Source organism: Podarcis erhardii (genome assembly GCF_964252035.2).
Source record: "Podarcis erhardii genome assembly, chromosome: 7".
Classification (NCBI taxonomy): Eukaryota; Metazoa; Chordata; class Lepidosauria; order Squamata; family Lacertidae; genus Podarcis; species Podarcis erhardii.
The window spans coordinates 43,022,699-43,049,518 of NC_138511.1; the positions used below are offsets into that span (position 1 = coordinate 43,022,699).

Genomic DNA, 26,820 nt, shown 5'->3' on the forward strand with positions numbered 1-26,820 from the left:
AGTAAATAAATTTGTTACAAACATCACCATTCAGCCTGTTGCGCTTTATATGTTAGAACTACAACTCCCATCATTCCCAGCCACTGGCCATGCTTGCTGGGGCTGATGGAAGGCGTAGTTCTGCAACATCTGGCAAGGCACTGGTTCTCCACACTAGCGGAGTTGTGTAAGGACTCTCAAGTGCTTGGCACCAACTGAAATGATGGGAGACCTCCTGTAGCATCACTGAGCTAGCTGCTGGTGGCTTCAGAATAATTTATTTGCTTTAGAAAATTTATAAAATTCAGGAAGGAAGAAAAGGTTGAATAAGAGCCAAGAGGGGGTGCTTTCTTGCACTGGGTGTTCTACTCTAGTTCTCCAGAGCTCAGCAAACCTGTCATCAGCTCAGGGGAAGGCCCTCAGCAGCATCACTGTCCTCTTCTTCAAGCAAGAACTCCTGGATTTCTTGCTTCATTGCAGCCCTGCAGGAACAAAACACACACCAGTCTCTACACCTGAATGTTTCTGGTTCCCCAGCAACTCTTGTTCAGCTGGCTGGAAGCTGATAAAATCACAAAGGGGACCCCTATGACAAGCTGCTGCTGTTTGGGGTGTGTGTGTGTGTGGAGATGGGACCTGCACAGGGAGAGTGGGTAGTTAAGTGAGAATCAGCACAAGAAGCATCCTCCTCGTGCCCCATGGAGACTGGTAATTCCAGCAAACCAGCGTTGCAGTTCACTACTTGGCCTGATAAAACCCTTGTCAAGATTAAGTCTATCTGGTTGTCATTTGACAGGTACTGGGGATGAGCAGAGGACTTGACCAAATATGACCATGGCTCCCAAGGCAGGATATGAGCCTTTGACAGACCCTTTGGTCATCTCTAACCCATGGGGCTATCGTAATAGTTCCTGCCCCGTGTGCTACTGCAAGAATACATGCTTTGATCTCAAATTTCTCTTTGTCATACACATTTATCCAACCTACATAACCACAACCACAAAACTTTAGATATCTCCATGATTTCCTTTTCTGTCTCAAGAGCACTCTGGCCTTTTGGTAAGGGGAGGGGGCACAACAGTATATCCCCAGCACTAAATAAATTTGGTACCTGGTCTTGCCACCCAGAATGATTCCATGGAGAAATGGGCCCGGTTTGAGATCTCTTTGGTCTCTTTCACACACACACACACACACACACACACACTCTCTCTCTCTCTCTCTCTCTCTCTCTCTCTCTCCAGCACTGCCTCCAATATGCTCTTCCCTGCCCTTCCTATAAGTGCTTCTATTCAGAGATGAACTATGTATCCCACTGCACATATCCCCTCCTCTGCAGAGTGTGTGGCTTGTACCTGCATCGCCGGCGCTCTGCCTCCAAGTGGATGTAGGCTGGGAGAGGCTCCAAGGAGCTCTGCAGAGGAGGAAAGAGGTTGAGGTGAATAAACACTTCCAGAATTCAGAGCAGATGCTTCACTGTGATGAATGCCTGAGCATTCCTTAGGCCTGGCAGAGCCCATGCCCATCCCTAGTCTGGTAAAGAAAATACAAAAGGGTAGGTGGCCTTTCCTCTTTGCCCTGGGTTCTAGTCCTCATGAGCCAAGCCTCCTTGTCCAGATCAAGCGACAGGCAATGCCCTATCTCGCACTCTGCTTGGGCCCACAACACTCCTCTCTCTCCTTCCCAAAGGCCACAACACTCTCCCACCCGTCAAACTCAACCAGCTTCATCCACTCGTCTGGAAGCAGTAGTGTGGTGACAGAGGCAGCCAACTGGCCTCTAGACTCTGAACAGAAAGCAAATGTGACAGCCCAGAAAAAATGCAGCATTGTTAGAGTAGGAGGAATCCTGCGCTCCACACCTCTCTGCACTTACCATGTCTTTGATGGTCAGGCGGCAGCTGTAGCAGAGCAATGGGAAAAGCTGGGAAGAATCTCTACAGGGGAGAACAGAACCGGAGGGCAGAGGATGAACTCTGGGCAGGTGATGTCTATGATTCTAGTACAGCAGAGGTGAACTTGCCTCACACCCACCCACCCCAAGTGCTTTTGCCTGCTTGGTGGGCGTGTCTTCTGGAACTTGGATAATACCTCTCACTTCCTTGAATAGAGTGGGGTGTTCGAATAATTTCACAAAGGCGAAATTTACATCGGTTGCTCCGCCTGCATTTGCTTCTGGCCCCGCCACCATTGACATGCAGCCCTCCAAAGGGTTTCCCACCCCTGGTCTAGAAGCACAAGAGCACCTAAGGGGAGCCTGCAGGATCAGGCCAATGGCCCATCTAGTGCAGTGTTCTCTTCTCATTGTGGCCACCCAGATGCCTGTGGGAACCTGGCAAGCAGGATTCGAGCGCAAGAGCCCTTTCCCCTCCTGTGGTTTTCAGCAACTGGTATTCAGAAGCATCTTTGACTCCTGCAGTGGAGGCAGAGCCTGGCCACTGCTGCTGGTAGTCATTCATAGCCTTTGTCCTCCAGCCCTTTTTTTAAAGCCATCCAAGTTGGGGGCAAGGAGTCCACCCCACCCATACAAGGCTAAGTTGTTTGTGGAGCTATCTGTTCTGGATCCAGCATCCCTGCTTACCTTGGTGCCAGAGGGGCCCTGCAGCATCCTGTCTGATTCGAGGCCCCTCCACAGCAGCCGTTCCCAGTGGATGGTGGAAGTGGCTTCTGGCAGAGCTGCTCTGACAGCACCATCGACTGCAAGGAGGAGCCATCCACTGGGGAGGAAAGGGAAAGCAGAGTCAGAGGCAGCACCGCTTCTTTGGCCGGCTGAGTCTTTGTCCTCAGTGGCGGAGAGAGTTTCAGCTGTCGCCCCCGAGTGGCTAAGCTTTGTAAGCAAGGACAGTCTTGCCCTCTTTGTACCCTCTCCTCTCCTGCAGTTTCTATGAACTGGTATTCAGAGGCATGCTGCCTCCAACAGTGAAAGAAGGACACGGCCACTGTGGCTAGCAGCCATGTACAGTCTTATCCTTTCATGAATTTGTCTATAAGAAGTCATGGAAAATAAGGCTTCCTGCTGCTTTCCCCAACCAGTTTCCCTCCAGCTGTCACTGCACTACAATTCCCATCATCCTTGTCATTTAGACACGCTGGGAGTTGGGAGTCCACCAATTTCCCAGGGGGCACCAGGATGGAGAGGGTTGTTCTAGACCAGCCTTTCTCAACCTTGGAGCCCCAGATGTTGTTGGATTACAACTCCCAGCATCCCTAGCTTAAGGGACCAGTGGCCAGCAATGATGGGAGTTGTAGTCCAACATCTGGGGACGAAAAGGCTGCTCTAGATGTTACTAGAGGAATCCCAGAGGCAGGTATCCCAGTGGCAAGATCACTAGTTCTATGGCAGTTGGGTAGGGCAGCCCAGGAGGAGAAACTCTTGGCCTCAGCTAATTCTGACGCCCTGCAGGTTAGAACAGGCAAGCTGGTGAGTGGGTGTCTGTGGCTTGTGGTGGGAGGCAGAAGTCAAGCTAGCTTTTGGGGTCCTTCTGGTTCTCCAATTTCTGACTTTGTAGAACCATATCCAGGTGCATCCCCTTCTTAAAGAAGTGAAAAAGAACTTTCCCGTTGAGGTTCACAAGGCCACCACATACCAGCATTGGTGTCCAAGGTGCAGAGACAGAAGAGGCACTGGGGTGTTTCTGTGGGTCCACCAGGGTCAGCCTCTCGGGACGTCACACAAAGCTTCTCACCTGTCCTGCAGAAAGGATGGAGAGGTCATCAAGAAGAGGGCTTCTGCCTCCTATTATCCACCTTGCTTTTGCCTCTCAGGCCTTCTGTGCACCATCCAGCTGGTCTCACATCACATGGAGAAATCACACAATCCACGTCTGCATGTATTCTGCAGACAGTATGTGAGACTGGCAGAGTGAAGCCGCCAGAAAGCAACAATGATCTCAACACACTCATTTTAAGATTAAAAAGGGTTGTAACCAGTTAAAAAGGGTTGTAACCAGTCCTACTCAAGAGAAGACCCTCTGGAGTTAGTGGACTTCTTTAGGTCCATACATTTCAACAGGTCTACTGTAAATAAAATTAAGTTGGATACAACCTGGAGTTTCTTGGCTTTAATGGTGGCTGAAGGAAACTTTAAATCCATTGAGAGGAAATGTCATGGTCTCAAGAATTCAGAAGGGGATGTGGGGATCAAGATGTGGGACTTTGCTGCCCCGAAGAATAAGTGGGCTTTTATCATTATTATCATCCACCATTCACCCTAAGGTCCCAGGGCAGGTTACAACTTTAAAACACAGTATTAAAACTGCTTACAATCACAGAAATGAGGTGGCTCCTAAAAATATACACCTCTCAGGGCAAAGATGTGCATCTTCACTATTTGCCAGAAATTGTATCGTGAAGGAACCAGACATACCTCAATGGGGAGGGAGTTCCAGAACTTAGTGGCTGCCACACAGAATGCCCTCTTTTGGACCACCCCAAGCCTCTTAGGGCAGAGGAACTACCACAAGGGCTCCACCTGCTAATCTTAGCACTTGAGAGGGTCTGTAGGGAAGGAGGAGGTCTTTCAGGTATGTTGGGCCTGACTAGTTTCGGGCTTTAAACACTAATGTGAGAACCCTGAATTGGACCCGGAAGCAAACTGGCAACTCCAGGAGGTTTTAAAAGCACACAGACAACGTCCTAGTTTATTCAGCCTGCAGAATAAACATGGTTTATTCAGGTTTATTCAGCCTGCAGAAACTGGGCAGTTACTGTCACTGATGAATACAGTACTGCTTATAATGGGTGCAAATACTAACAGGCCAGCAGAAAGGAGATTATCAGCATGCAACCAATAGGGGTGGGGCAGTGGGGCAGGGAGTGCTGATGAATGTCCTCCTAGAAGCAGGGAGGCATGCAGTTGCTTGCAGGAGAATGGCCCAGCTTGAAGGTTGCTTACCGGCAGACTGTGCTGGTGGTGGAGGGGAAGTCACACTGCAACCTGTAGAGGAAGCTCTCAATCAGGCGGTGGATGCTGGCTCTGTTGGGGGTCTGTGGAAGAGGAGAAGAGGGGCATCACTCTTGGGCAACAAGGAAGGTTACTTTCTCCCAGGAGGTCTGGTGGAAGGGCGCCCAAAGGGGTCACCGTACAGGCACCCAGAAGTAGGTCCCTCTTACTTTAGTATCCAGCGCAGGCGTGAAGACTGTGGGCACCCCAAAGAAGCAATTGTAGAAGGCAATCTCTTTGGCAGTGTATTCCCGCATGGGACGCAAGAACAGCACATCACCGTGGCGACTGTCTGAGAAGCCCTTTCAAGGAAAGGAGAAAGTGAACAGTGCAGAAAGTGCCTGATCTGCTGCCCCCTTTGTGAGACAGGATAGCTCTGGGTGGTCCAAAGTGGTGGTGTGGAAAGAACAGTATAAGGAACTTGGGAAGCTGCCTTATCCTGAGTCAGACCATCAGCCTATCTGGCTTACCATAGTCTGCACTGACTTGGCAGGGGACATTACCAGTTGTACGTGGTGATGCCGAGGGTTGAACCTGGGACCTTCTGCATGCAAAGCAGGTGCTCTGACACTGAGCTATGGTTCTTCCTTTTACAGAAGCAATAAAGAAAAGCACAGTGCTGGTGCTAATGCTGTCAACAGACTTCAGTTTGTCTTCTGATGCAATTCATTATACATGTACTTGGAAGTCAGCCCCGTCATGTTCAGTGGGGCTTACTCCCAGGTAAGCACATGCAGGAATTGAAGCTTTAGTCCCAGAACCTGGTGCTGCAACTCTTTGGGAGGTCAGGAACAACTCCCTGCTTCCCTCTCTCCAGCTCTACATACCTTCAGGGCCAGGAGTCTTTCTGCTAACTAGCAAGGCCATTATAAGCAGCTCAGATGCCTGCTGCTGAAATGGCCGCCCCAAATGTCCTCTCTGGAGAGGGGAAGCAGGGACTGGATTCCTCACGGGCAGCACTGCCCACTCCAGCTTGAAGCTTGCACCTCTCACCAAAGGGCAAAGAGGGTAAGAAACATGGGGCTCTCTGGCCCCAACATATAGGAGTCTGCAGCTCTGCTCTCACCGTATCTGCAGCCAGAAAGGCCCCACGTCCCAGGCACAGGTTGGTCAAGAGCTTGACAGCCACACGGGTACCACTGTCCCCCATCATCACCTTGGAATATCCACTTGTCCGGGCCACGTGCAGAATCAGGTGGTTCCTAAGAACATAAGGAGAGCCCTGTTGCATCAGACCAAAGCCCATCTAGTTCTGCATCCCATTTTCACAGTGGCCAAGAGGTAGCCCACAAGCAGGACTCTCCCCCACTGGCAATCCCCACCAAGTGGTATTCAGACACAATGCACAGCCACCATGGCGAGTGGCCTTAGCCTCCACTAATTGGTCTAGCCCACTTTTAGACAAACTCATGGAGGGTATAAACTCATGAAGAGGAGTGGGGAGGTGGCTGGCCCCTCCCCAGGAGCACAGACCTCAAACTGTCAATCAAAGCAGCCAAGGATTGTCTCATTCAGTGGAGCTGTGAAGAGGCCACGAAAAGCAAGCCCAGAAGTGGCAGCCTAGAGAGGGTGAAGCAGAATACTCTAGGTCCTGGCTCTGTAGGGCCTTGTGCTCCTGAGGTTGCTGATCAGGATGGGTTGGCCTCTGCTCTACCTGCAGCAGCTCTGTCACCCTTCCGCAACCTCAAAGGGATGCTAACAGCAACCATTCAGCTGCCTAGGATTCAGGAATTATTGGGATTGGCCAGGATCTAGTACTCAGTCATCCCCTCTTAAGCAGGTTAAATTAGACAGCAAGAGGGTGATGAGAATGTCTCTGAATGCAGCCTCCGAAACATCCTTGGGCTGCCCATCTTTGAGAGCAATGCATACTGGGAGCTCGTCCAGCAGCACTCTAACCAAAGGAAAGATGATCTCTGTCACTTCTGCAAAGAAGCTCACCGGAGAGTCTGTAGGAGCTCCTCTTTTGCAGTCAGGGTTTTCACAGCCCCAAAGAGCTTGGTCAGTTCTTCAGTATGGGGCACCGGAGGAGGCCTAGTTCCTGGGACCAGCAGTCCCTCCTGCTGTGAAGATCCATTAACGCTAAGCCTAGCCAGCTGGTCCTCCAGGGAGCTTGCTGAGTCCCCCGCCGTCTTCTCATGCTGCTGCCATCTTATGAAACCATCCACAGCTTCCTTATAGCTGCCGCCGTGGTCAGTGGCACTATGGGGAATGGAGTGCAGCACAGAGCCTGGCAGGTCAAACACCTGTGAAAGGGCAGAGCACATGCAGTCAGCCACGGAAAGCACTAGCAAAAACAGACATTTAAACACAGAAATCAGTGTTTCCCACCCCTTTGATATTTATTTGCCTTGGTTTAGTGTTGGGACTGTAAAAACATCATAGGTTCTATGATAACATTTATTTTGAGAATTCTAAGCTATGGGGAAATCTGTCCTCTTTCGTTCTTCTAAAAGGTGGAGTGGGGGAACCAGACTCCTGCACAAAGGTGAAATCTGCATGCGTTGCTCTGCCCGCTTTTGTCTCTTCCCCACTCATCACTGACATGTGGTCCTTAGCCTGAAAATGTCACGAAGGGGGTCTGTTCTTGCACCTTTCTTATGGGACTAGTTGGCTTCCACAGTAATAAGGCTATTTCGTTACTGACCAGCCAAACTGCATCTCTAAGGAGATTCCTAACTCCACTCAAAATACACCAACGTACTGAAATGAGGAAGCAGCAACAAGGTCAGAGGTTGACACGGCACCCCAGGCCTCTCCTCATGTGCATCTTTCCTCACCTCTTCCAAGCACACCAGGTGATAAGGGAACCCTGTGGCTTGCAGGATCATCTCCACCTGGCTGCGGATCTCCTCCCGCTTGCCTGGGCTCTGTCCGCACACAGCTCCCTCTGCACAGCAAGAAGGAAGATCAAGCAGATCAGTTAAACAAGCTGAGTGGGCTTCTGGGGGGACTCCCACCCTATTTTCTCCTAGCTTGGGCAAGAGTCGTGGTGTAAGTCACCTGAACCATTTGGAGAGCCACCTCACTCAAAACCTTTACCCAAATTAATTTTAATGCCCAAAGGGTCACTCTGAGCTTGGTAACGGTCTATGGTGAAAAATAGGTTTGACAAAAGAAATTGCACTAGGAACATAAGACAGCTGCATTTCATTTCAGTGTGTGAATCCCTCCTGGGCGCATCTAGGGGTGGAGAACCTCATGCCTTCCAGATGCCCTTGGACTACAACTCCCATCTGCCCCAGACAGCAGAACCAATGGTCAGGGATGTTGAGAGTTGCAGTCCAGCAGCATCTGCAAGGCCTCTACACTGACTGGCAGTGACACTCCAGAGTCTCAGAAACAGGGCCTTTCCCAGCTCTACCTAGAGATCCTGGGAACTGAATCTTTTGCGTGCAAAGCAGATACTGTGCCACTGAGCCACAGTCCATCCCCTTCTGGCCACCCCAATCCTGCCTCCCATGAAGATGTGGCCACCTTCACAGGCACCCTGAGAGAGTATTTGTCTGCCACAAAGGTAAGGAAAAGGGAAAAATGAGACTTTCTAGCAGTATTGTTTTTAAACCTTGGAGAAGAGTACAAGCGTTTTGATGCAAGGTTTGTTTCACCTTGAACAAACTGCCTCTGCTTAGACTCTTCAGTCTCCCAAACATAGAAGGGAATCCTCCCAGCAAGCATTGCTTACCATCGACATAGATGATTCCTGGCTTAAAGCGGAGCTTCTTGGCTGCTTCCCGGCTCAAGCCCTGGGAGGAGAAAGAAGTTCTGGGTCAGTTTCAAGCTGTTTTTAATAATGATTTTTAGATTGCTATAACCCTCTCTGCAACCTTGTGGTGAAGGGTGCATAAGAAATGACATTAATTTAAGAACCACTCTGCTAAACCCCCAAATTCTCTGTCTTTACCCTGCTAGGAAGTCATGGGGAAATACCTCTTGAACTTGCCGCACCATTGAACTGGAGGCAGGGCCGCCCGAAAATGCAAGCAGAACCTACAGTAAATAAAAATAAATAAAAAGCATGCAAGGGAGTATTAGAAAACATGTCTGTCACTTCTAGTTGTTAGCTCCCTCGCCCGCCCGCCCCAAAATAACTGGGCAGGACCTTCTCTCCAGGGTAAATGCAGCGATTCTTGCCAAGCATAGCCCGGAACTTGTGAACAAAATAATCCTTGAAACAGCTCCTATGAATCAGCAACAAATGCATGTTATTAAAGCAATAAGATGCAACAGAAACACAATTTTAGTCAAAGATCTTGGCCTTATTTTGTTTTAGCCATAATGCTATGCTTAGGAGCAGGAATAGAAGAAGCTGCCTTATATCATCAGACTATTTTCCATCCACCTGATAGGCTTTCCAGGGTCTCCAGTGGGGTTCGGCATCCCATCACCCGCCACTTGACCCTTTTTAACAGGCAATGCCAGGGACTGTATCTGTGAACTTCTGCATGCAACACATGTGTGTAAGCTATGATTGAAACTTCTGGGTTAGGGTAGTAGTGAGAGACTGACAGTGAGAATGGGTGTTTAGCTCTTGAGAAAAAGCAACTCAAATTGTTTTTTAAAAGAGTTCTAATAGAGATTAAAGAGGTCTAGAAATATGCCATGACTGAAATTCTGCTGTGTGAGTCAACACCAGAGGTTGTCACTTGTAACAAAGATCAGCCAGATCCCTCAAAAAAAGGTTTGCAGCTTTGTTGTAGACCACAGCAGCCTTTCAGAAAATGACAACCATGTCTGCTGCCAACCCGGTAAGAAGGCACAGCTGCCCGTCATACTTACTTGCAAAAGGCATCCCCAACACGGATGATCAACACCGGGGAACCTTCTTTGCATTTCATGCATTTTGAGGGGCAGCTTAGAAGAGAGAAAAGGAAGATCAGATTCCAAAGTACAATTTGTATTGTTTGCCATTGGAATTAAAAACATTAGTGTATAACCATTATTGTTGTGTAGCATTTCTTATCGGTGTAAGCCACTGTGGGTGCTCTACAAGCAGGAGAATGGCATATGATTATATTAACCAAACAGCCTAAAAGATTATGGCTGCAATCCTACCTCTGCTTACCTGGGAATATCACCCACTGCATTCAATAGAATTTACTTCTCAGTAGACATGGCTAAGGTTGCACTGCAACATTTTTATTATCACAGAAGCTTTCACTGGACTACAAGCCCTTTCATTGGATGCATTAAGCGCTGCCTTAAATTGGCAGGTGTAATAACTGAGAATACAACCCTTTCACACGTCTAATGAAGCAGACCTCGGTCCACAAAGCTTCTGTTGCAAGACATTTCTTATTGTTTAAAGTGCCAAAAAACACTCTGCTACAGACAGTCTTTTAATGTGCGCAGATAGCACCACCACCACAACAACAACTGTTATGTTGATTTGCACAACGTGGATCTTTTCACATCATTTCAGCCTGCCTTCTTAACTTCTGTTGTGGCCTCTGCGGCTATTGCAAAAACAACACCTAGTGGGAAGTCGCGGCTCAGACGGGACAAGCCGGGAAGGCCTCTTCCCAACCCCACCTCCCACCCCTACCCCGTTCCTCTACACTCACTCCCTGCCCAACCCCGTTCCCCTACCTGCCCCGGGGTGCCCTCGTAGGCTGCGTCTCGTTTCCGCAGCCTCCCTCCTCGGCTTCACACATCGCAGCCAGACCTCTCAGCCTCCGTCGCGCGGGGCGCCCTAAGCAGCCGCTTCCCGGCTCAGAACCCGAGCAGGACCGGCCACCCGGCGCACTCTTCGGACGTCACACGCCCTGGTTTGTACCATCTGCTCTATAGATCTGTCTATACATTCACAAAGAGGAAACCTTCCGGGTGCAGTTTGGGTGTTAGGTGTTCGTACGTGTTAAAAGCCAACCAAATTCCCACTGGTGGGAGGGCCGGTTCATACGGCAAGTACTCACTGAGTTGTTGTTGAAATAAAATGGGGGTAGGAAGAAAGATGTACATCGGCTAGAGCTCCTTAAAGGGGAAAATGGGATATAAAACTAATTACTTAATTAATATGTGACTTCAAAGTCAAAACTGCATGCAAATAAATAATGAAGCGAGCCCGGAAGCTAGGATCCGAGTGCGAGTCTATACACAGTCTACATTCCACACTTCCTTAAGCGCCGCGACGGCCGCGCGCCGCGTGGGTCGAGAAGCTCTCTCGCGAGGAGCGCCACGAAACGGTGGTTTGCCTCTGACATCATCCGAGAGCGCCGCCCTACCACCTTGCTTCCGCTTCCGCCTCCCTGGGCCGGGGACGCCTCCGCCTCCTCGTCCTCCATGGCTGCCGCGATGTTCCGGAGCCTGCTGGTGTCCGCGGGCGGGTCCCGCGAGGCGACTCCTTCTTCTGCCGCCGCCCCCTCGCCCGCCCCGCCGCCGCCCCACCCGCCTGAGGCCGGCGCCGCGCTGGAGGCCCAGTTCAGCTGCCCCATTTGCCTGGAGGTCTATCAGCGCCCCGTGCGCATCGCCCCCTGCAGGCACACGTGAGAGCCCAGGGGCCCTGGGGGGGGGGGCACGCGCAGTCACGTCCGAGGGCGGACCGCTTGTAAACGTGGTGCCCGTCTTTCAGCAAGTGCAACGGGGGTTAGAGGAGGAGATGGTGGGTCTGGTGGGGGAGCGTTGGAGGTGTCTGCCTGATTTGGGGGAAAGCAGGAGAAGATTTGAGGGGGCGACCGAGGGAGGAACTACAGGCGTAGAGCGAAGTGGGGTGTAGGTTGGGAGAAAGTATGTTAGGGGGGTGAGGAGGTGAATTTGTGGTGCAACACTGACATGGCAGTGTTGACCAAGAATGAGACCTTGGGGCTGAAGCAGATATCTTGTAACAGATGTGGACCCTGTTGTGGGGAAGGTGAATTTCATACTAGGGATAGCTAGGAAGGAGATCATAAACAAAACTGCTAGCATCATAGTGCAAATTTGTGGCTGTTCTAGAAAGCAAGGAGGGTGCACCTGTGGAGATGCTCTCTTAAAAAGAGAGTGGGGCTCCTGAATCGTTGGCTCCCATGAATACTGGGAGAACTGGATCCACACCACCCTTTTCCTACAGTATTGTTACTTGCTCTGTGTGAAAGGAAAGATAGTGCTTATTACAGAAAGTTCAGTAGAGGATAACTATGGAATAGCCTTATGAACTTTCACTGAGTTGTCTATATCTGTGAAAGTGGGGTAATATAATCCTTTGAATAACATGAGCCTGCAGGAGTCTATTGTGAGTCCTAACTCTGCTCCTGTGAACACAGATCTTCGGGAGCTTTTTGATACTGAAGCCTTTACCAGACATTGCCATGTGCATGGCAACCTCAAACTTTGAACACCCAAACCATTGTGTAATGATATAGTTACATTGTGTAATGATATAGTGAATTTTAGCACTCCTGAAACTTGTCTGCTGAAACTGATGGATATTTTCAGACCAGTTCTTGCAGTGATTTTTTTTCAGAGTTCTAATGCTTGCAGTCTAAATCTTCTAAAAGGTTTCATAAGGAGAATAGAATAGAATAGACTTTATTTGCGTAGCTGACAGGCCATAGCATCAAAGGACAAACACCGACAAAAATACATTACGAATATAGTTACTATAAAATCTTATGACCTATTAAAACCTAGGTAGAAGCTGGATCATCATTCATCCATGACCCTCTGTCCCATGGGCGGCGGCCTTTTCTCTGGTAGATTGTTCCAGGTCAGTTAAGTGAATAGACCAGCCAAATTGAAAGATTATAAATATAAATATAACCTCGGAGGGATGGTCAGGACAGGGAGAAAGATAATAATAACCAGATGCAGATAAATTAATAATCTCAGTACTTAAAACTTGGCAGAGGTAATAAAATAATAATAATAAAATGTAATTATAATAATAATAAGATCCTAGGCGAGGAATCCAGGTGACGACACTGATGTCATTCAGATAGCAGCTCTCAGTCTTATTGCTCTCTCGATAAATTTGGCAACCTTCTCTGTTGTCGAGCTGTTCTGGTCGGCTAGTAGTGAGAACAATTTGGCTTCACAAGAGCGGCCCGGGATGGCAGATAGGAGCAGCGTGATGGTCTCGTCCCTAAGATCTTTATATAGGGAGCAAGACAAGAGAACGTGTGACACAGTCTCTACGTAGCCAGCTCCACAGGGGCAGAGCCGGTTCTCAAATGAAATTTTTTTATATCTACCTTCAAGAACAGCTGAGGGTAACATATTTAGTCTGGCCAGTGTAAAGGCCCGTCTGAGTTTTGGAATGGTTAAGGTAGACAAATAAGGTGCCCGAAAATCAAAGTGGGAGGGGGGCAGATAAGCGTACCAAGCACTAAATTTCTTAATACAGTATAGGCCAGATTATTCTGCTGGGTTTCATAAGGAGGCAAAAACCTGCTCAGGATCACCATCTCCTGAGAAGATAGATTCTGTATCTAGAGAAGAGAGCTGTATCTTCAGTAGTAGTAAGAAGTCAAAAAGATGCTGTGGCATTATGAAAACTAACAGATGAGGTGGCTGAGAGGCATAGCTCCATGGTGGACCATCTGCTTTCCATGCAGAAGGCCCCCAGTTCAATCCCTGGCTCCTCAAGTTGAAAAGGATCTTGGACAGAATGTGTGGGGAAGACCTTGAAAGGCTATTGCCTGCCTTCCCCAACCTAGTGTCCTCCAGATGTTTTGGACTATGACTCCCATCAGCCCTAGCCAGCATGGTGAATGGTAAGGGGAGATGGGAGTTGTAGTCCAAAACATATGGCTTGCACTAGATTGGTGAAGGCTTCTCTAGATGTTTTGGACTATGACTCCCATCAGCCCTAGCCAGCATTGTTGTATGATCCTGGGGCTGATGCAGATTGTAATCTGAACATCTGAATCAGGAGAATCCCTGCAGTCCCTGGACTGGTGCCTGGACACAGTGGTGAGATGGATGAGGAATAACTTAGACTGAATTCTGACAAGACAGAGGCATGGTTTCTGTGTCTGAGAAATTGGTCAACTGCTAACCCTGGATAGGCTTGCATTTCCCCTGAAGGAGCAAGTTTGTAGTCTAGGGCATGATGCTTCTGGATCCAGCTTGTCACTGGAAGTCCAGGTAGCCTCAGCGGCTAGAAGTGCCTTTTGCTAGCTGTGATTAGTATGACAGCTGCACTTGCTCCTGGATGAAGAAAGCTTGGTCATGGTAGTTCATGTGTTAGTTACTTGAAGACTGGATTACTGTAATTCGCTCTGTGTGTGGCTTCCCTTGCACTTGATCTGAAGCTGCAGTTAGTGCAGAATGATGCAGCACAATTACAATTACAGGAGTGAGATTCTATCAACCTGTAACACCTCAGCTCATTAGTTCAAGGTCTTACTTACTGGCCTATAAAGCCCTTAACAACTTGAGACCAGTTTACTTATGAGATCACATTTCCCCATATATGCCCGCATGACTGCTTCCATCTGCAGAACTGACACTTACAATTGCAACATAACACTCTGTTTTTAAAAGATCTATATTTTAGTGTGGCAGCAGCTACACTTTGGGAGCCCCTGCCTGTTGACATCATGCAAATACCTTCACTGTACCCTTTTCGGCATCCACATGTGCTTTTAGCTTATCATTTATTTTAAATAACTTTTGAATGTTTTAAATTGTTGTTTTTAACAGGTTTTTTCCTGATAATTCTACTATTTCATTCATATTTTCATATTCATATTTCATTTCATATTTTGTAAGCCAGTTCAAGGTCTTATTACAATCAAGCAATATATAAATCTATTAAAATTTATTTGCTAGATATTCTTCAGCTGTATCTCTCTTAGAGGATTCTACCACTAGAAAGGCATTGTCCCTCATCACCACCAATTACACTTTGGTTGGCAGGGGACACTGATTATCTTAATAACCAGACATGCGCAAAGGAGCAGTTGGTTCTTTGTTCCCAAGTCCCAAGTTATTGAGGGTTTTATGGTTGTAAAACCAGCATTTTGAATTGTTCTCAAAAACAGATAGGTAGCCAGTTCTGTTAACAGTCCCCAATCCTCTCCCTCCTCAATTCTAATCTTTGCTCACTAATATGAATGGGAAGTGCTTCAGGCAGCGACTGTGCTGTTCCTGTATTATATAAAATCACCTTGCCCTCCTGTGGCACAACACAAAGTTCACTTGTGGTAATAGGGTTAACCACCCTTTTCTCCTGCACTCAGTGGTGGGAAAGGCCTCTGCCTTTTCGTTTGGTATTGCCTCTTGGGAAGACTTCTGGAACAGAGATGCTGATGGGTAAGTGCAGAGCCGCAGCAGAGGATTTCCCTTTAAAAGTTAGTCAAGGTAGCCAAGAGGAAAGGAGTGACTTTGAGGAAACTCACTTGGCATATGTCTAGTGGAGCAAAAGTGAGGGCAGAAGCAGAAAACTTACTTGCCGCTAGCTGCTAGCATAAAGCTGATGAAATTTGCTGAAAGACCAGAGCATTTGCAAGTGGGTTGGCAGGTTGTCCTTTCTGCCTCTTGGATTCCCTTGCATAGCCTCAAGCTCCCTTTTCCAGTACAGTGGTTATTTTGCAGCTTCTTCCACCAACTGTATGAGAGGTTCTGATCCTGCAGGCATAAAAGAACTTTAAAGTTGCCACGATCCCTGATCTCTGGCCTGTTTCTAAAAGCCATTCTCTGGCCCGAGGCTCTTTGAGTTACTGCTCAGATTCCTGTAGCCTCTTATTCCAAGTTCAGAGGCAGACATTTCCTGATGGATGCACAAGAGTGCTCTTTGACTTCATAGCACGTAGCGCTCAATAGTTATAAAGGGCAAGAGACAATGAGCAGCTCATCAAAATTAGATGCATAAATGACTGCAATAGATTTTTGTACCTCTGAGCAAGTGGTGTGTAGCATTCCAGAGTATGTACTGGTGCTCTGTAGTATTCAGCATACAATAGAATGTTTTGCTTGTGATACAGAAAGCTTATTGCGTGCTTTAAGACTAGGCCATCTTCTACCCTATGCCCCATAGGTGCTGAAAATAGTCTGAGAACACCCTGCTAATAATTCTGTGTGGGGGCACTTCATAATCTAGGACATACAGAAAGCTAAACTATCATTAGCTACTTCATGTTTTCAGGAATGTTTTTTATGTTTTTTGGCTGGAGAACTGTCAGCATCTTATCCTGGGAGAGGAATCTGGCCAGCCTTTATTGTTGAATTGGCTGGTGATAAGAGTTTGTATGCCTGTACTACTCCTAGTGCTCTTGAGGCTTGCGGAGCAAATGGAGTCTCTGTTTCTTTTCCAGATTCTGTGGGGAATGCCTGCAGCCATGCCTCCAAGTACCGTCTCCTCTCTGCCCACTCTGCCGCATGCCCTTTGACCCCAAAAAGGTGGAGAAGGCCTCCAGTGTAGAGAAGCAGCTCTCCTCCTTCAAGGCTCCCTGCCGGGGCTGTAGCAAAAAGGTAATTTCATGAGCCACGTGGGGAAGGGCAGATGCCAAGTTTAGAGCCACAAGGAAATGCTGGTTAATTCCTCCCGCCCCCCTCCCCGGTCACTTGAAATTGCTGAGGGTCTTTCTGCCTGTTGTAGCAATTGTAATGTACTGTGCTAGATGCTCTATGATTTTTAATTGTTTTTATTGCTTCTTTTATTATTTACATTGTATTATAGTTTGAATTCCATTGTATTCAAATTATAATATAAGAAATAAAGCAATAAAAATACAGTTAAAAATCAACATGAAACTTTAGTAAGGACAAGTCATGGACTGGCTGAATGAAGTTGGAGGGCATGTGGTTTGAGGTTTGGCGGCTGGAAGAACAGCTTGATGTTCAGTTCAAAGTTCCTTTGCAACCTTAAAGTGGCCACCTTGCCCCTTTTCAAAGTAGCACAGAAGACAGTTTGAGTACAGAGTGATACAGTTTGCTTAATTAATTAGTGTGTGACAATTACCTGGAAACCAAGCTTTTACGTTAAGAGGATACAGCATATTCTTAGGAAGAAAAATAGAGTCCTTTTGTCTCCATTCCTCATTTTACAGGTGACCCTCGCAAAGATGAGATCCCATGTCACATCCTGTACTAAGGTTCAGGAGCAGATGGCCAACTGTCCAAAGTTTGTTCCTGTTGTCCCGACGTCCCAACCCATTCCCAGGTATCTAATCTTCACCCGTTGGACAACATGCTACATTCTGTTAGAGTGTTGGGCTGATGGGGCTTGCATGGAGAGAAAGTGGATAGATGGAGGAACCTTCTTAGACTGCCTTTCTAAACTAACCTGTTCTGACCTCTTAAAATGCTAGACTGACATTCTTAGGGTTGTTGACCTCATTTCCTCACTCACCGCCTCTTCCTTGATATCTGCCGCTTCTGGAGAAGAGAGGAGGAGAGGCCTTTTGTCACTTTCTCCTGCAGATATCAAAGAGCAAGCAGGGCTCCTTTGCATCTCCAGCTTAATTAGCTGGAACTAGGAACTCTTTACCATCCAGCATGTATTTCCTGTAAGAAACACAGCTTTCTTATTTTGCACACCTAATATCTGTGTGCAATTGTTTTGCCACTAAAAAAAAATCAGCAAGTATACCATATACAACCAGCTTCCGAGCTGTGTGCTAACTCTGCAAGGTTAACCAATAGTTTTGAAGCTGTCACGAGTGAGCCATGCTGTCCATGGGGGGTTTCTTTTGAAAGGGAGCATTGGCAAGCACCCCACAGGTGCTGTTCTCCTGGGTGACCCTTCCAAATTTCTGCTGTCTTTTCCAGCAATATCCCAAACCGGTCCACATTTGTGTGTCCCTATTGTGGAGCGCGGAACCTGGACCAGCAAGAGCTGGTGAAACACTGCATGGAAAACCACCGCAACGACCCCAACAAAGTGGTGAGTGGCACTACAAATGGCCATGGATCTAGATGGAAAAGAGGTTGGGAATTGTGCCCTCCCATATACAGGTTTGGATTTTTGAGGGTGGGGGGCGGAAGCAGGATGAAAGGCCAGTGTAGTGGTTTGCCCATCCTGCCTATGGCACAACTTGAGTTACCCGCTGCTTTAGGTTGTGAACTGCAGACTGTTAAATGCTGCTCTTCAGCTCCTCTGCTGATGTAGAGCTAGAGGGGTATAACTGTCCAGTGAACTGTGAGGTTTGTGCACATCTGATTCGTTTCCCGGTGCGGAGTTGGTAGGTGCATGTGCATCCGCTCCCAGGCATGGAGTGCTGTGCCTGTTTCTAGCTCATTTAATCTCTATTCAGCTTCTCAAATGGACAGAGGCAGTGCGGTGATGCCTTTTCTGCAGCAAGATAAAAGAGAGGAGATAAGTGCCCTGGAGAGGGTCATGTTGAGAGTTTAGGGTAGCAGTTCTGTTTTGAGGTCCACCTTCCATCGGTCCAAATTTGGAGATCTGGTCAATTTGGTACCAATAGGTGTTTTCAAAGCAACACAGGATGGGGTGCAGGAAAGAAGCTTGTTGCTGTTTTTTAGTTTATGTTGGTATTGATTATTTTAATTTTTCATGGTGGAGAGGGCTATCAATGGCTACTGGCCTTGATGGCAATGCTCACCCTCCATAATCGGAGGCAGCAATATATCAGTTGCTGGAAACCACAGGAAGGGAAAGGGCTCTTGTGCTCATGTTTTGCTTGCTGGTTTGACACCAGCATCTGGTTGCCACTGTAACAACAGGAGGCTGGACTCGATTGACCACTAGCCCAATCTAGCAGGCTATTCTTACATTATGTACTTAATGCATTTGATTTGCATATGCATATTCATTTGCCAACTGCTTTTGATGTTTGGGGTTCCAGAGAAAAGCAGGGTGTAAATATTTTTAAAGAAATAGCCTGAGCTCCTCAGGAGTCATGTATGGCAAATACCAACACAGGAAAGGTCATAGCTCTGTAGTAGGGCATCTGTTTTGCATGCAGAAGGTTGTGGGTTCAGTCACCGGGTAGGACTAGGAATGTCCCCTGTTTGAAATCATAAGAGCTGTTGCCAGTCAGTACTGAAGTAGTTCTACCAATGGCTTAACTTTCTAATGCAGCTTCCTAAAACTGGTAAAGAAACCCCAGGTGTGTGCTGTGGAAACTGGAGACTTTCCATCAGAACTTTTGTCACCCTCCTAAGAAAACATGGAAGCCTTTTCTGTGTGCAGTTAGGGTGTTTGCTGGATAGCAAGGCATGCATTTGTCATATTTTCTGAGCAAAAGTCTACAGGCAGTGCAGCAAGTCTTGGATAACAGCTGAAACAGGGGAGGGAAGAGATGGAAATCAGGACCACCTCACTGCTACAGATGAGAGACTATCAGCTTCTGTCGATTCCTCTCAAAGTTTTCCATCCCATCTGGTCATCAGAACAACTTGTAACTAAGAACTTGTGCCTGAGTTTGCCTATTTCCTCCTCCCTCCCAATAGGTTTTCCTTTTGTGTTGTGAATTTTTTGAGGGCATGGGCTTCTTCTCTTTTTCATGATTTGTAGGCTGCTTTGGGAACGTTTTTGGTGGAAGAGTAGGACCAAAAATAATTAATTATACACATGAAATAAATTATAGTGGTATTATTTCCCTAGGCAGTTCTATGCACATATGTGTGTGGTTATACAAATCTCATTGTTGATTTAGTGTGCTACTTTGTTGCTTTAGAATGGGCTAATCTGGTTTTTTCCTTTTTAGTTGACAGTCCACTTCTTCTCTTCCTCCTGCCCCTCTGTGTTCCAGGTATGCCCAGTCTGTTCAGCCATGCCTTGGGGTGACCCCAGTTATAAGAGTGCCAACTTCCTACAGCATCTTCTGCACAGGCACAAGTTCTCCTATGACACATTTGTGGTGGGTACCTACTGCCAAACTTACATGGGGTGCATTAGATGGCGGTCAGGAGCCCTGGTGCTCAGTATTGCTTTCTGTGGGTTGGCAATTAGGGCTCCCTTGTTGCTTGCTTTGATGGTTTGTGTTTTTTGTTGTTATTCTTTAACATGTTCTTCCTTGGGGGTCCTTTGGGCCTGGAAAGAGGGATAAAAATATAATCTTTGATGATAATCATGGACCAAACTGATATTGGGTGGGGGGATGGGGGTGCTGTTGTATCAGAAATTCCACCTTCCTCCCATTTGAGAGCTCAAGTAGGTGTTCTTTCTACTCCACTCTTATAAGGAGACTTCCCTTTTAGACAACTTGGACATAATTGTTGAGATTTTAATCTTGTCCCAAGCCTTTTATTTTCTTTAAGCCAGGGTAGTGTTTAGATTGCCACATTGGGAAAACTGGATTCGAATCCCTGCGCATTCATGAAGCTCAGTGGGTGATCTTGGGCCAGTCTTTACCTTTCAGCCTGGCCTACCTCACAAGGTTGCTGAGAGGGTGGAAGGGAAGGGTGAGGAATCAAGGACACTGCTCTGAGCGATGTGGAGGAGGAGAGAGAAAAAAATGAAGTCTTTGGTAAAGCAATATCGGGGACGGGGCTTGGAGCAGGGAGGGAAATGCTTCCATTTGGTTCCCTGCAATGGTTCTGTCCTCATTTCCAGGACTACAGCATCGATGAAGAAGCAGCACTGCAAGCGGCGCTGGCACTCTCCCTCTCCGAGAACTGAGGGCAACCGCCATGTGGTGGATCGGGACTGTTCGGGGCTCTTGCTGACCTTTCCCCACACAGTGGGGAGGCACAACCCCTCACCCTTCCCTCAGCCTCCATCTAACAAGTAGGCAGCCCATTCCCTCGGCTCCTGTCCTGCCTTCCTCTGCCAGGTGGAACCTTCCTTCATTTTTTGGAGCTCAGAGGTGATGGGATTTGATGTAGGCGCCTGAATGGGAAATGCAGCGGGGAACCCCGGCCTCGCCCACTTCGAACTGTCGTTTGGGCCCACTTTGTACTTCCGGTTGGACATTCCATATGTAACTTCAGCGCAGAGGGTATATTTTATTAAGATGCTTTTACTAAGATTTTAGCACTGTCGGCCCTCATCCTGTTTGCGGTTTATATAGCAACAACGCATTTTGTGGGGAACTCTGTAGTTTAAACCTTTTTTTAAAAGAAGAAATATCGCCTGTGGTTTTTGTTAAGTCATTTGGGGTTTTTTAATTATTATTTAAAAGAAGAAGAACAAGCATGGGACACAGGCACTTTGTAGGACTATTTATTACGCCCTTGGGGAGCAAATTGCTTACCACTCAGCCATTGCAACAGAGGCAGCAAACGCTGGGAGTGCATGGAAATGCCCATGAAGGGCATTTCAAAAGGATCCAGAATCCCCAAGTCAGGTTAGGAAGCCATTCCTAGCCACATGCATCTTTCTCTCCCTTTCCCTTCTGCACCCCCTCCCCCCAAAAAACCCTTCCTCATTTTGTACCAGCGTTTGTGATAACTCTACATGCAGCCTTTCCCAGCCCAGTGCATTCCAGGTGATTTGGACCACAGTCCCCATCAGCACCAGCTGGGAGTTGTAGTCCAAAACTCCCGGGAGCCACCATGCTGCCTGAGGCTGCCATGTAGGTTATCTGTGGGGGATTTTTTTCTACATCTATCGGTGTGACAATACTCTTTTCACATTTTATAGAGAGAAAAACAAAACAGTTAACTGTTGATACTGCAATATCTGTGTTTGACTAGGAACAATAGTATTTTTATGGAGCATTATTTTTTAAAGTATATTTTTTAAAGAAAAAAGAGGTATGTATTCAAGAATTTCAGGGTGGGGGTGGGGGGTATGCCAGAACCTGGAGTGGAGAAGGGGCTTCCTTTCATTAACACTGGAGCAATCAGACTATTGTCGTCTTCTTGTTTTTCAATATTTCTCTTCTCTTCCCCCCCACCCCCCACAAAAAAAGGAAAAAGATCTTTGTTGAAATGACCTTTCTGGGTTTCCTTTTCTCCAAGTAACAATCCTTTCTTTTTAGAAGCTAGAGGGGGAGAGAGAAGCTTGTGTGGCCATTTCAGGTTGTCATAAGCTGTTACACGCCACAAGGTACTACAAGGTTTTATCATCCAGGTATCATGATAATGGATCAGCAGGTCCAAAGTAGACTTGAAAGAAATAAAAGCTGTGAATAAGCTACAGTATATGGTGTCTGTTTGTGTCTCTAGTACGAAGAATCTGCTCAAAACGGGCACCTCATAGTACATCCTAGGGGTGGGGTTACATGCCCTCTAGATTATTTTACAGTTGGGAAGTTTCACGGTACAGTGTTTAAAATGGACAACTTCCACTGGAGTCCTGCAGAGCCCTGCCAGTCACCCTGATATGCATTTTTTCCCCAGGGAGCAGTTTTTCAGATGAAGAGGATTCAAAACTTGAAGCCCTCCCTACAAGGGTTGTAGTCCACCTTCTGTCACCTCATTCTATATATCTGGCCTAATTTACTTCCTAGCATAGATTTTGAGGTTCGGAGGGATGGGGACATTGTGCTGTAGACAGCAGAGTCTCCACTAGGGGGAGCAGCAGCCTCAATGCTACGCTTCCCAGCCTGCAGATCTTCCTTGCTTGAGCTGCCTTTGGCTGAAATCAGGCATGGCTCTCTTGGAGCCTCTTCCAAATGGTTTTGGAATGCAAGCAGACTTAACCCCTGTACTGCCGCACAGATTTCCTGGCCTTTAGATAGGAAGGGGCCCATGCCCCAGGTTTGAATCTTCCCAAGTGAGTTGGCTGTTTGAGGTCACTCTTATCCCAGGCACAGGGCTCAGCAAAGAATCTGTGGGAAAGGACAATATGCTGCATGAGAAAGAGGCTCCTGTGTGGGCCGTACAAATTGTCCATCAGGGTATTGGGGCCCCTCCTGTTTGCCTTTTCCAACCTGGTGCCCCCCAGATGTTTAGTACTTCAAATTCCACCAGCACAGCCATAATATAGTGTGGCTGATGGGAGTAATCTTAAACATCTGGAAGGTGCCAGGTTGAGGAAGCCTGGCATACAATAAGGGGAGCGGTACTCATGGGCATCCAAGGAAGCTGAAGATTCAGGGCAGGTAAAAGAAAGTACTTCACCTAGCACAAAGTTAAACCTTGGAACTCACTCCAATAGGAAGCAGTGATGCCAGCAACCTAGATGGCTTTAAAGGAGGATTGAACAAATTAATGGAGGATCATGTTATCAGTGGCTACTAGCCATGATGGCTATGCTCTGCCTCCACCGTTGCAGGCAGTAATGCTTCTGAATACAGTTGCTGGAAACCGCAGGAGGGGAGAGTGCTGTTGTGCTCAGGTTCTGTTTGCAGGTTTCCCAGTTCAAGAGAAGGGAGAAAGGGAGATTTTGTTGGCAGTTTAGGGAGCCAAGTATCGCTTAGCCTGGCGAGCTGTTAGTCCCACAGCAAGGCTAGCAGGTGTTGTAGATTTTCTCTGCTGCAAATGTCCCAGAGAACTGGAATGACAAAACAGTCTGACTTCCTGAGCCTGAGCCAATTGAGATAAGCCTGGCTCAGATCAGGAGTCCTTGTTTCCCAAGAACACCACCTACTGACTCATTAACTCCTGCCAGTGGGACTAACAAGCCTGGGTTTCGTCACCACAGGCCCCTCTTCAGTCTCATGTTTTCAGTCTCTCCCCCTGCCTGCCTGACAGCTGAATCAGTGCTCAGCATCTTTTATCAGGGGTGACGCAGGATGCAAGGAGCATCTTATCTCCTGCCTGGCTTCTGTCAACAGCACAGCCCCAACCTGTGGCTTCTTCAAGGGCCATAATCATCATGGCTGTCTCAACTTCAAAGGCCTTGTCTCTTTCGTCAAGTTCTTTTAATGAGGCCAGAGTGCTTAACAACTTCATTATACTTCAACCCCCCCCCCCCTTTGCACTTCCTTGCCTGACTCTTAAATGTGCACAGAGGTCATTGAAGCAATGGAAAACTCCACTCTGTGTTGAGAAATCCTGATGGCGAAGGAGGTTGGAGGGATTCAGCAAGTGTGCTGCGACAGTAAATAAGTTGATAGGATGCGCCAAGAAACCTAACACTGCCAACTTGGAACACCTGTAGAGCTGTATGGACTAATGCCAATGCTGGACAGCTGGTGCCACATAGCGACTGATGCAATTTTATGCATACTTTAACAGTAAGACCCACTGGGGCTTCCATGTGTACAGGATTGCAACCTAATCAACTGAGCTACAAACCAGCCATTCCTCACTTCAAATGTGACTTCTGCCATGAATGCTTTGTAGGTAGCCTTGGCCTCCCCCATATTTTATGGCCTACCTTACAAGGGTGGAGTAAGGATTACAGCTAGGTAATGTGTGGGGAACCTTTGCCCCTCCACAGGTGGCTGAACAACTATCATCCCTAGTCATTGACCATGCTGCCTGTGCCTGACGGAAGCTGCTGTTCAGCAACAGCTGGAGAGACAAAAGTCCTTTGGAAACACACTGTAAATGCTTATTTAACAGTCAACAGCCTGATGCCCTCTATTTGGTTTGGACAACTGCGCCCATTGGCTGTGCTGCTTGCGGCTGATAGAGGCTGTAGTTCAAACCAGCTGGGGGGGGGGGGGGATTGGAAAGTTCCGTATTTGCCATACCAAGGATGTGCCATTGAACTCCCAGTGTCACAGAAGCACAGAGGAGGGCCTGTATCTCATGGGAGGGAGCATCAGCTGCTTTGCATGCAGGGAGCCCCTAGTTCCATCTCCAGTGAAAAAGTCCATTGGCAATCACTGTTGTCTACACTGACTGGCACCAGAGGCTCTGCTTGGACAACTTTGCATCAAGCAAACTTCTCATCGCTTTCCCCACCCCAGTAAGTATAACACAGTCCAGCAGCACCCTGACTACTTCTGGGCAGAGTTCAGCAAGGTGAGGTAGCTACTGAGGATTGGAATAGAAAGCAAAGAAATGTCTGTATGGCTATTGCCCCTATTTCTAAAGAGCCCCTTTTCAGGTCTCCATGCCAGGATGCTTAGGAAGGCACAATCATGCCATCGAAGAAGCGCACTGCCTCACTTTGCTATTTCCAAACAGATTAGAAACATCTACACACATTCAGATCTTGTTGGACTCCAAATTCCCATGAGCTCCTGCTGCTGGCATGGCTAATAGTCAGGGAAAATGAGTGCCACAGGCTCCTCATCTCTGAGATCAAAGGATCCACTAACAGGTGATGTGGGGATGGAAGGAGCTGCTTGAGACCCCAAGGAACCACTGGAGACTAGGCAGATGTATAAATAGGACAGATCTTGTATAAAGCAACTTTTTTTGTTTTGTTCCTACATTAACATGGCAGCACCTCCGAGCATGTACAGAGCACTCTCCTCATTATTGTCAACTCAGGTCAGAGAGTGTGGCCTTTGCTCTTCCCCATACGCCCTTTCTTCATTTCCCCCCCTTAGATCTGCTTCTCAGGCTTGCTGTTTGACACCCAGGAGATGACCCTTCTGAGAACAGCTTTTCCCCATCTCTTGCGTCTGAGCCAATATTTGTTCTGAGTGACTTTGGTACAAGCACTCATTTCCTGCTGGTCACTGGGTCTGGATGGAGGAGGGAGATGGGGAAAGCTTTGGTGTCTGGTCAGTTAAGGAGTGGTGACTGCATAAGAGAATCAACACAAGAAATGAGTCTTTGGACTCCTTAAAGGCTCACCGCTTTATGGTGGCATCATAAAGCAGGGGTGGGGGAACATCTGTGGACCTCCAGATGTTGTTGGACAACAACTCCCATCTGCCCCAGCCAGCATGTCCAATGGTCAGGGATGGTGATGGGACTTGTAGTGCCATGATCAAAGCGTTTAAAATTATGCATGGCATGGAGAAAGTTCTTCTCGTGGTCTCACAACAGTAGAACTCATGGTCATTCAATGAAATTAAATGCTAGAAGATTAGGACAGCGCTTCTTCACACCGCACATAGTTAAACTATGGAACTCACTGCCACAGGAAGCAGTGATGGCCACCAACCTAAATGGCTTTAAAAAGAGGATTAGGCAAATTTGTGGAGTTTAAGGCTGTCAATGACTACTAGCCAATATGACTATGCTGTACCGCCCTGGTTGGTCAGAGGCAGTAATGCTTTCTGAATGCCCATCACTGGAAACCACAGGAAGGGAGAGTGCTCTTGTGTTGGGGTCCTGCTTGAGGGTTTCAGACGTTTGTCTTGCAGACATCTTTGTGCAAGATGCACAAACCATTACACACACACACACACACACACACACACACACACACCCCCCGATTCAGAGAAAATGAGTTGCAGGCAATGGAAGCTGAAGGGCCGGGGTGGGGGGGTGGAATGCTAGAGGTAGGAATATGGAACTGTCACATTTCCCTGCAAAGTACAAACAAACACAAGAAAAAAACCAGACCTTTTTTAACAGTAGGCGTTGGCGACGAATCCGCCGAGCAAGAAATGATTGCATTAATGCTGAAATGGGGACAGTCCTTTTCTGATGGGAGAAAGATAACCCCACTCTTGATTGAGTCTGCTCTGAATTGAATTTGCCGGCAAAAACTTTAGTCATCTCACTTTGGGCTAGACATAGATGAGACCTTTTGGCAGGTTCTTCTGTCTTTATACCGCCTCTTCACGGAGCAAAACTCTAGAAATGTAACAGTGTCATCAAAGTGAGAAAATGCCATGACGCCTTTAAGAACCAAATGTTCGAATGTGGCACTAGCACCTTTACAGGTCGTGTAGGCTGCACGCGTTGTCTGGCAGGAAGTGGCTAATGGGCTTTTCTGATGTGGTCGGGGACCTGGGCAAGAAGAGGTGTCATGCTTCCTCTGCCTGCCATCGCTCCGTTGCTCTGATGTCAGAGGGGTCAGTGCAGGCAGCCTGGAGCTCCGTAGCTGGGTGCTAAAAGGAACCTAGGAGGACAATGTTAAAAGGCAGCAAGTGGCCTTTGCTAAATGAAGAGGAAACTTCGCTAGAACCTGCTTAACACATTGCTAGAGTGGTATTCAAAGCTTCTTGACAGAAACTCCTGGCCGTAGGCAGATGGCACCAATTGCTCATTCCGTTTGCTATGTATGACAATCGCTGCCTTCACAGGAACAGAGGAAGCTGCCTCAGGTGAAGT

At 47.6% G+C, this 26,820-nt stretch overlaps 2 protein-coding genes across 5 annotated transcripts; one reads left to right on the plus strand and one right to left on the minus strand.

Moving 5' to 3' along the window:
• Nucleotides 1–215: 215 nt before the first annotated feature.
• On the minus strand, nt 216–10,870 carry CTU2 (cytosolic thiouridylase subunit 2). 2 transcript variants are annotated; one of them, XM_081872075.1, is made up of 15 exons: nt 10,510–10,870; nt 9,700–9,774; nt 9,023–9,101; nt 8,851–8,910; nt 8,606–8,666; nt 7,701–7,810; nt 6,862–7,166; nt 5,987–6,122; nt 5,091–5,222; nt 4,873–4,964; nt 3,566–3,669; nt 2,560–2,695; nt 1,855–1,915; nt 1,335–1,393; nt 216–461 (listed from the first exon to the last, which is right to left on the minus strand). In XM_081872075.1, the coding sequence occupies exons 1-15, from the start codon at nt 10,572–10,574 to the stop codon at nt 380–382; spliced, it is 1,557 nt and encodes a 518-aa protein (XP_081728201.1). In that variant the 5' UTR covers nt 10,575–10,870; the 3' UTR covers nt 216–379. The 2 variants fall into 2 exon arrangements, with proteins under 2 accessions (XP_081728201.1, XP_081728202.1); XM_081872076.1 differs by lacking the exon at nt 9,023–9,101 and having other exon boundaries at nt 10,510–10,868.
• Nucleotides 10,871–11,155: 285 nt separating this feature from the next.
• RNF166 (ring finger protein 166) lies at nt 11,156–21,888 on the plus strand. 3 transcript variants are annotated; one of them, XM_081872081.1, is made up of 7 exons: nt 11,160–11,405; nt 15,081–15,153; nt 16,155–16,311; nt 16,890–17,002; nt 17,611–17,725; nt 19,557–19,664; nt 20,360–21,888. In XM_081872081.1, the coding sequence occupies exons 3-7, from the start codon at nt 16,219–16,221 to the stop codon at nt 20,423–20,425; spliced, it is 495 nt and encodes a 164-aa protein (XP_081728207.1). In that variant the 5' UTR covers nt 11,160–11,405; nt 15,081–15,153; nt 16,155–16,218; the 3' UTR covers nt 20,426–21,888. The 3 variants fall into 3 exon arrangements, with proteins under 3 accessions (XP_081728208.1, XP_081728207.1, XP_081728209.1); XM_081872082.1 differs by lacking the exon at nt 15,081–15,153 and having other exon boundaries at nt 11,156–11,405; XM_081872083.1 differs by lacking the exon at nt 11,160–11,405 and adding an exon at nt 13,273–14,107 and having other exon boundaries at nt 14,717–16,311.
• Nucleotides 21,889–26,820: the final 4,932 nt, after the last annotated feature.

Bases quoted from the DNA above. Each gene is read 5' to 3' on its own strand.
- CTU2 (XM_081872075.1), bottom strand. From the start codon at position 10,574: ATGTGTGAAGCCGAGGAGGGAGGCTGCGGAAACGAGACGCAGCCTACG. The intron at 8,667-8,850 runs GTATTTCCCCAT...TTCTCCTCCCAG, and splicing joins TGGTGCGGCAAGTTCAAGAG to GGCTTGAGCCGGGAAGCAGC. The intron at 462-1,334 runs GTACAAGCCACA...TTGTTCCTGCAG, and splicing joins GCAGAGCGCCGGCGATGCAG to GGCTGCAATGAAGCAAGAAA.
- RNF166 (XM_081872082.1), top strand. From the start codon at position 11,203: ATGGCTGCCGCGATGTTCCGGAGCCTGCTGGTGTCCGCGGGCGGGTCC. The intron at 16,312-16,889 runs GTAATTTCATGA...CTCATTTTACAG, and splicing joins GCCGGGGCTGTAGCAAAAAG to GTGACCCTCGCAAAGATGAG. The intron at 19,665-20,359 runs GTGGGTACCTAC...CCTCATTTCCAG, and splicing joins TCTCCTATGACACATTTGTG to GACTACAGCATCGATGAAGA.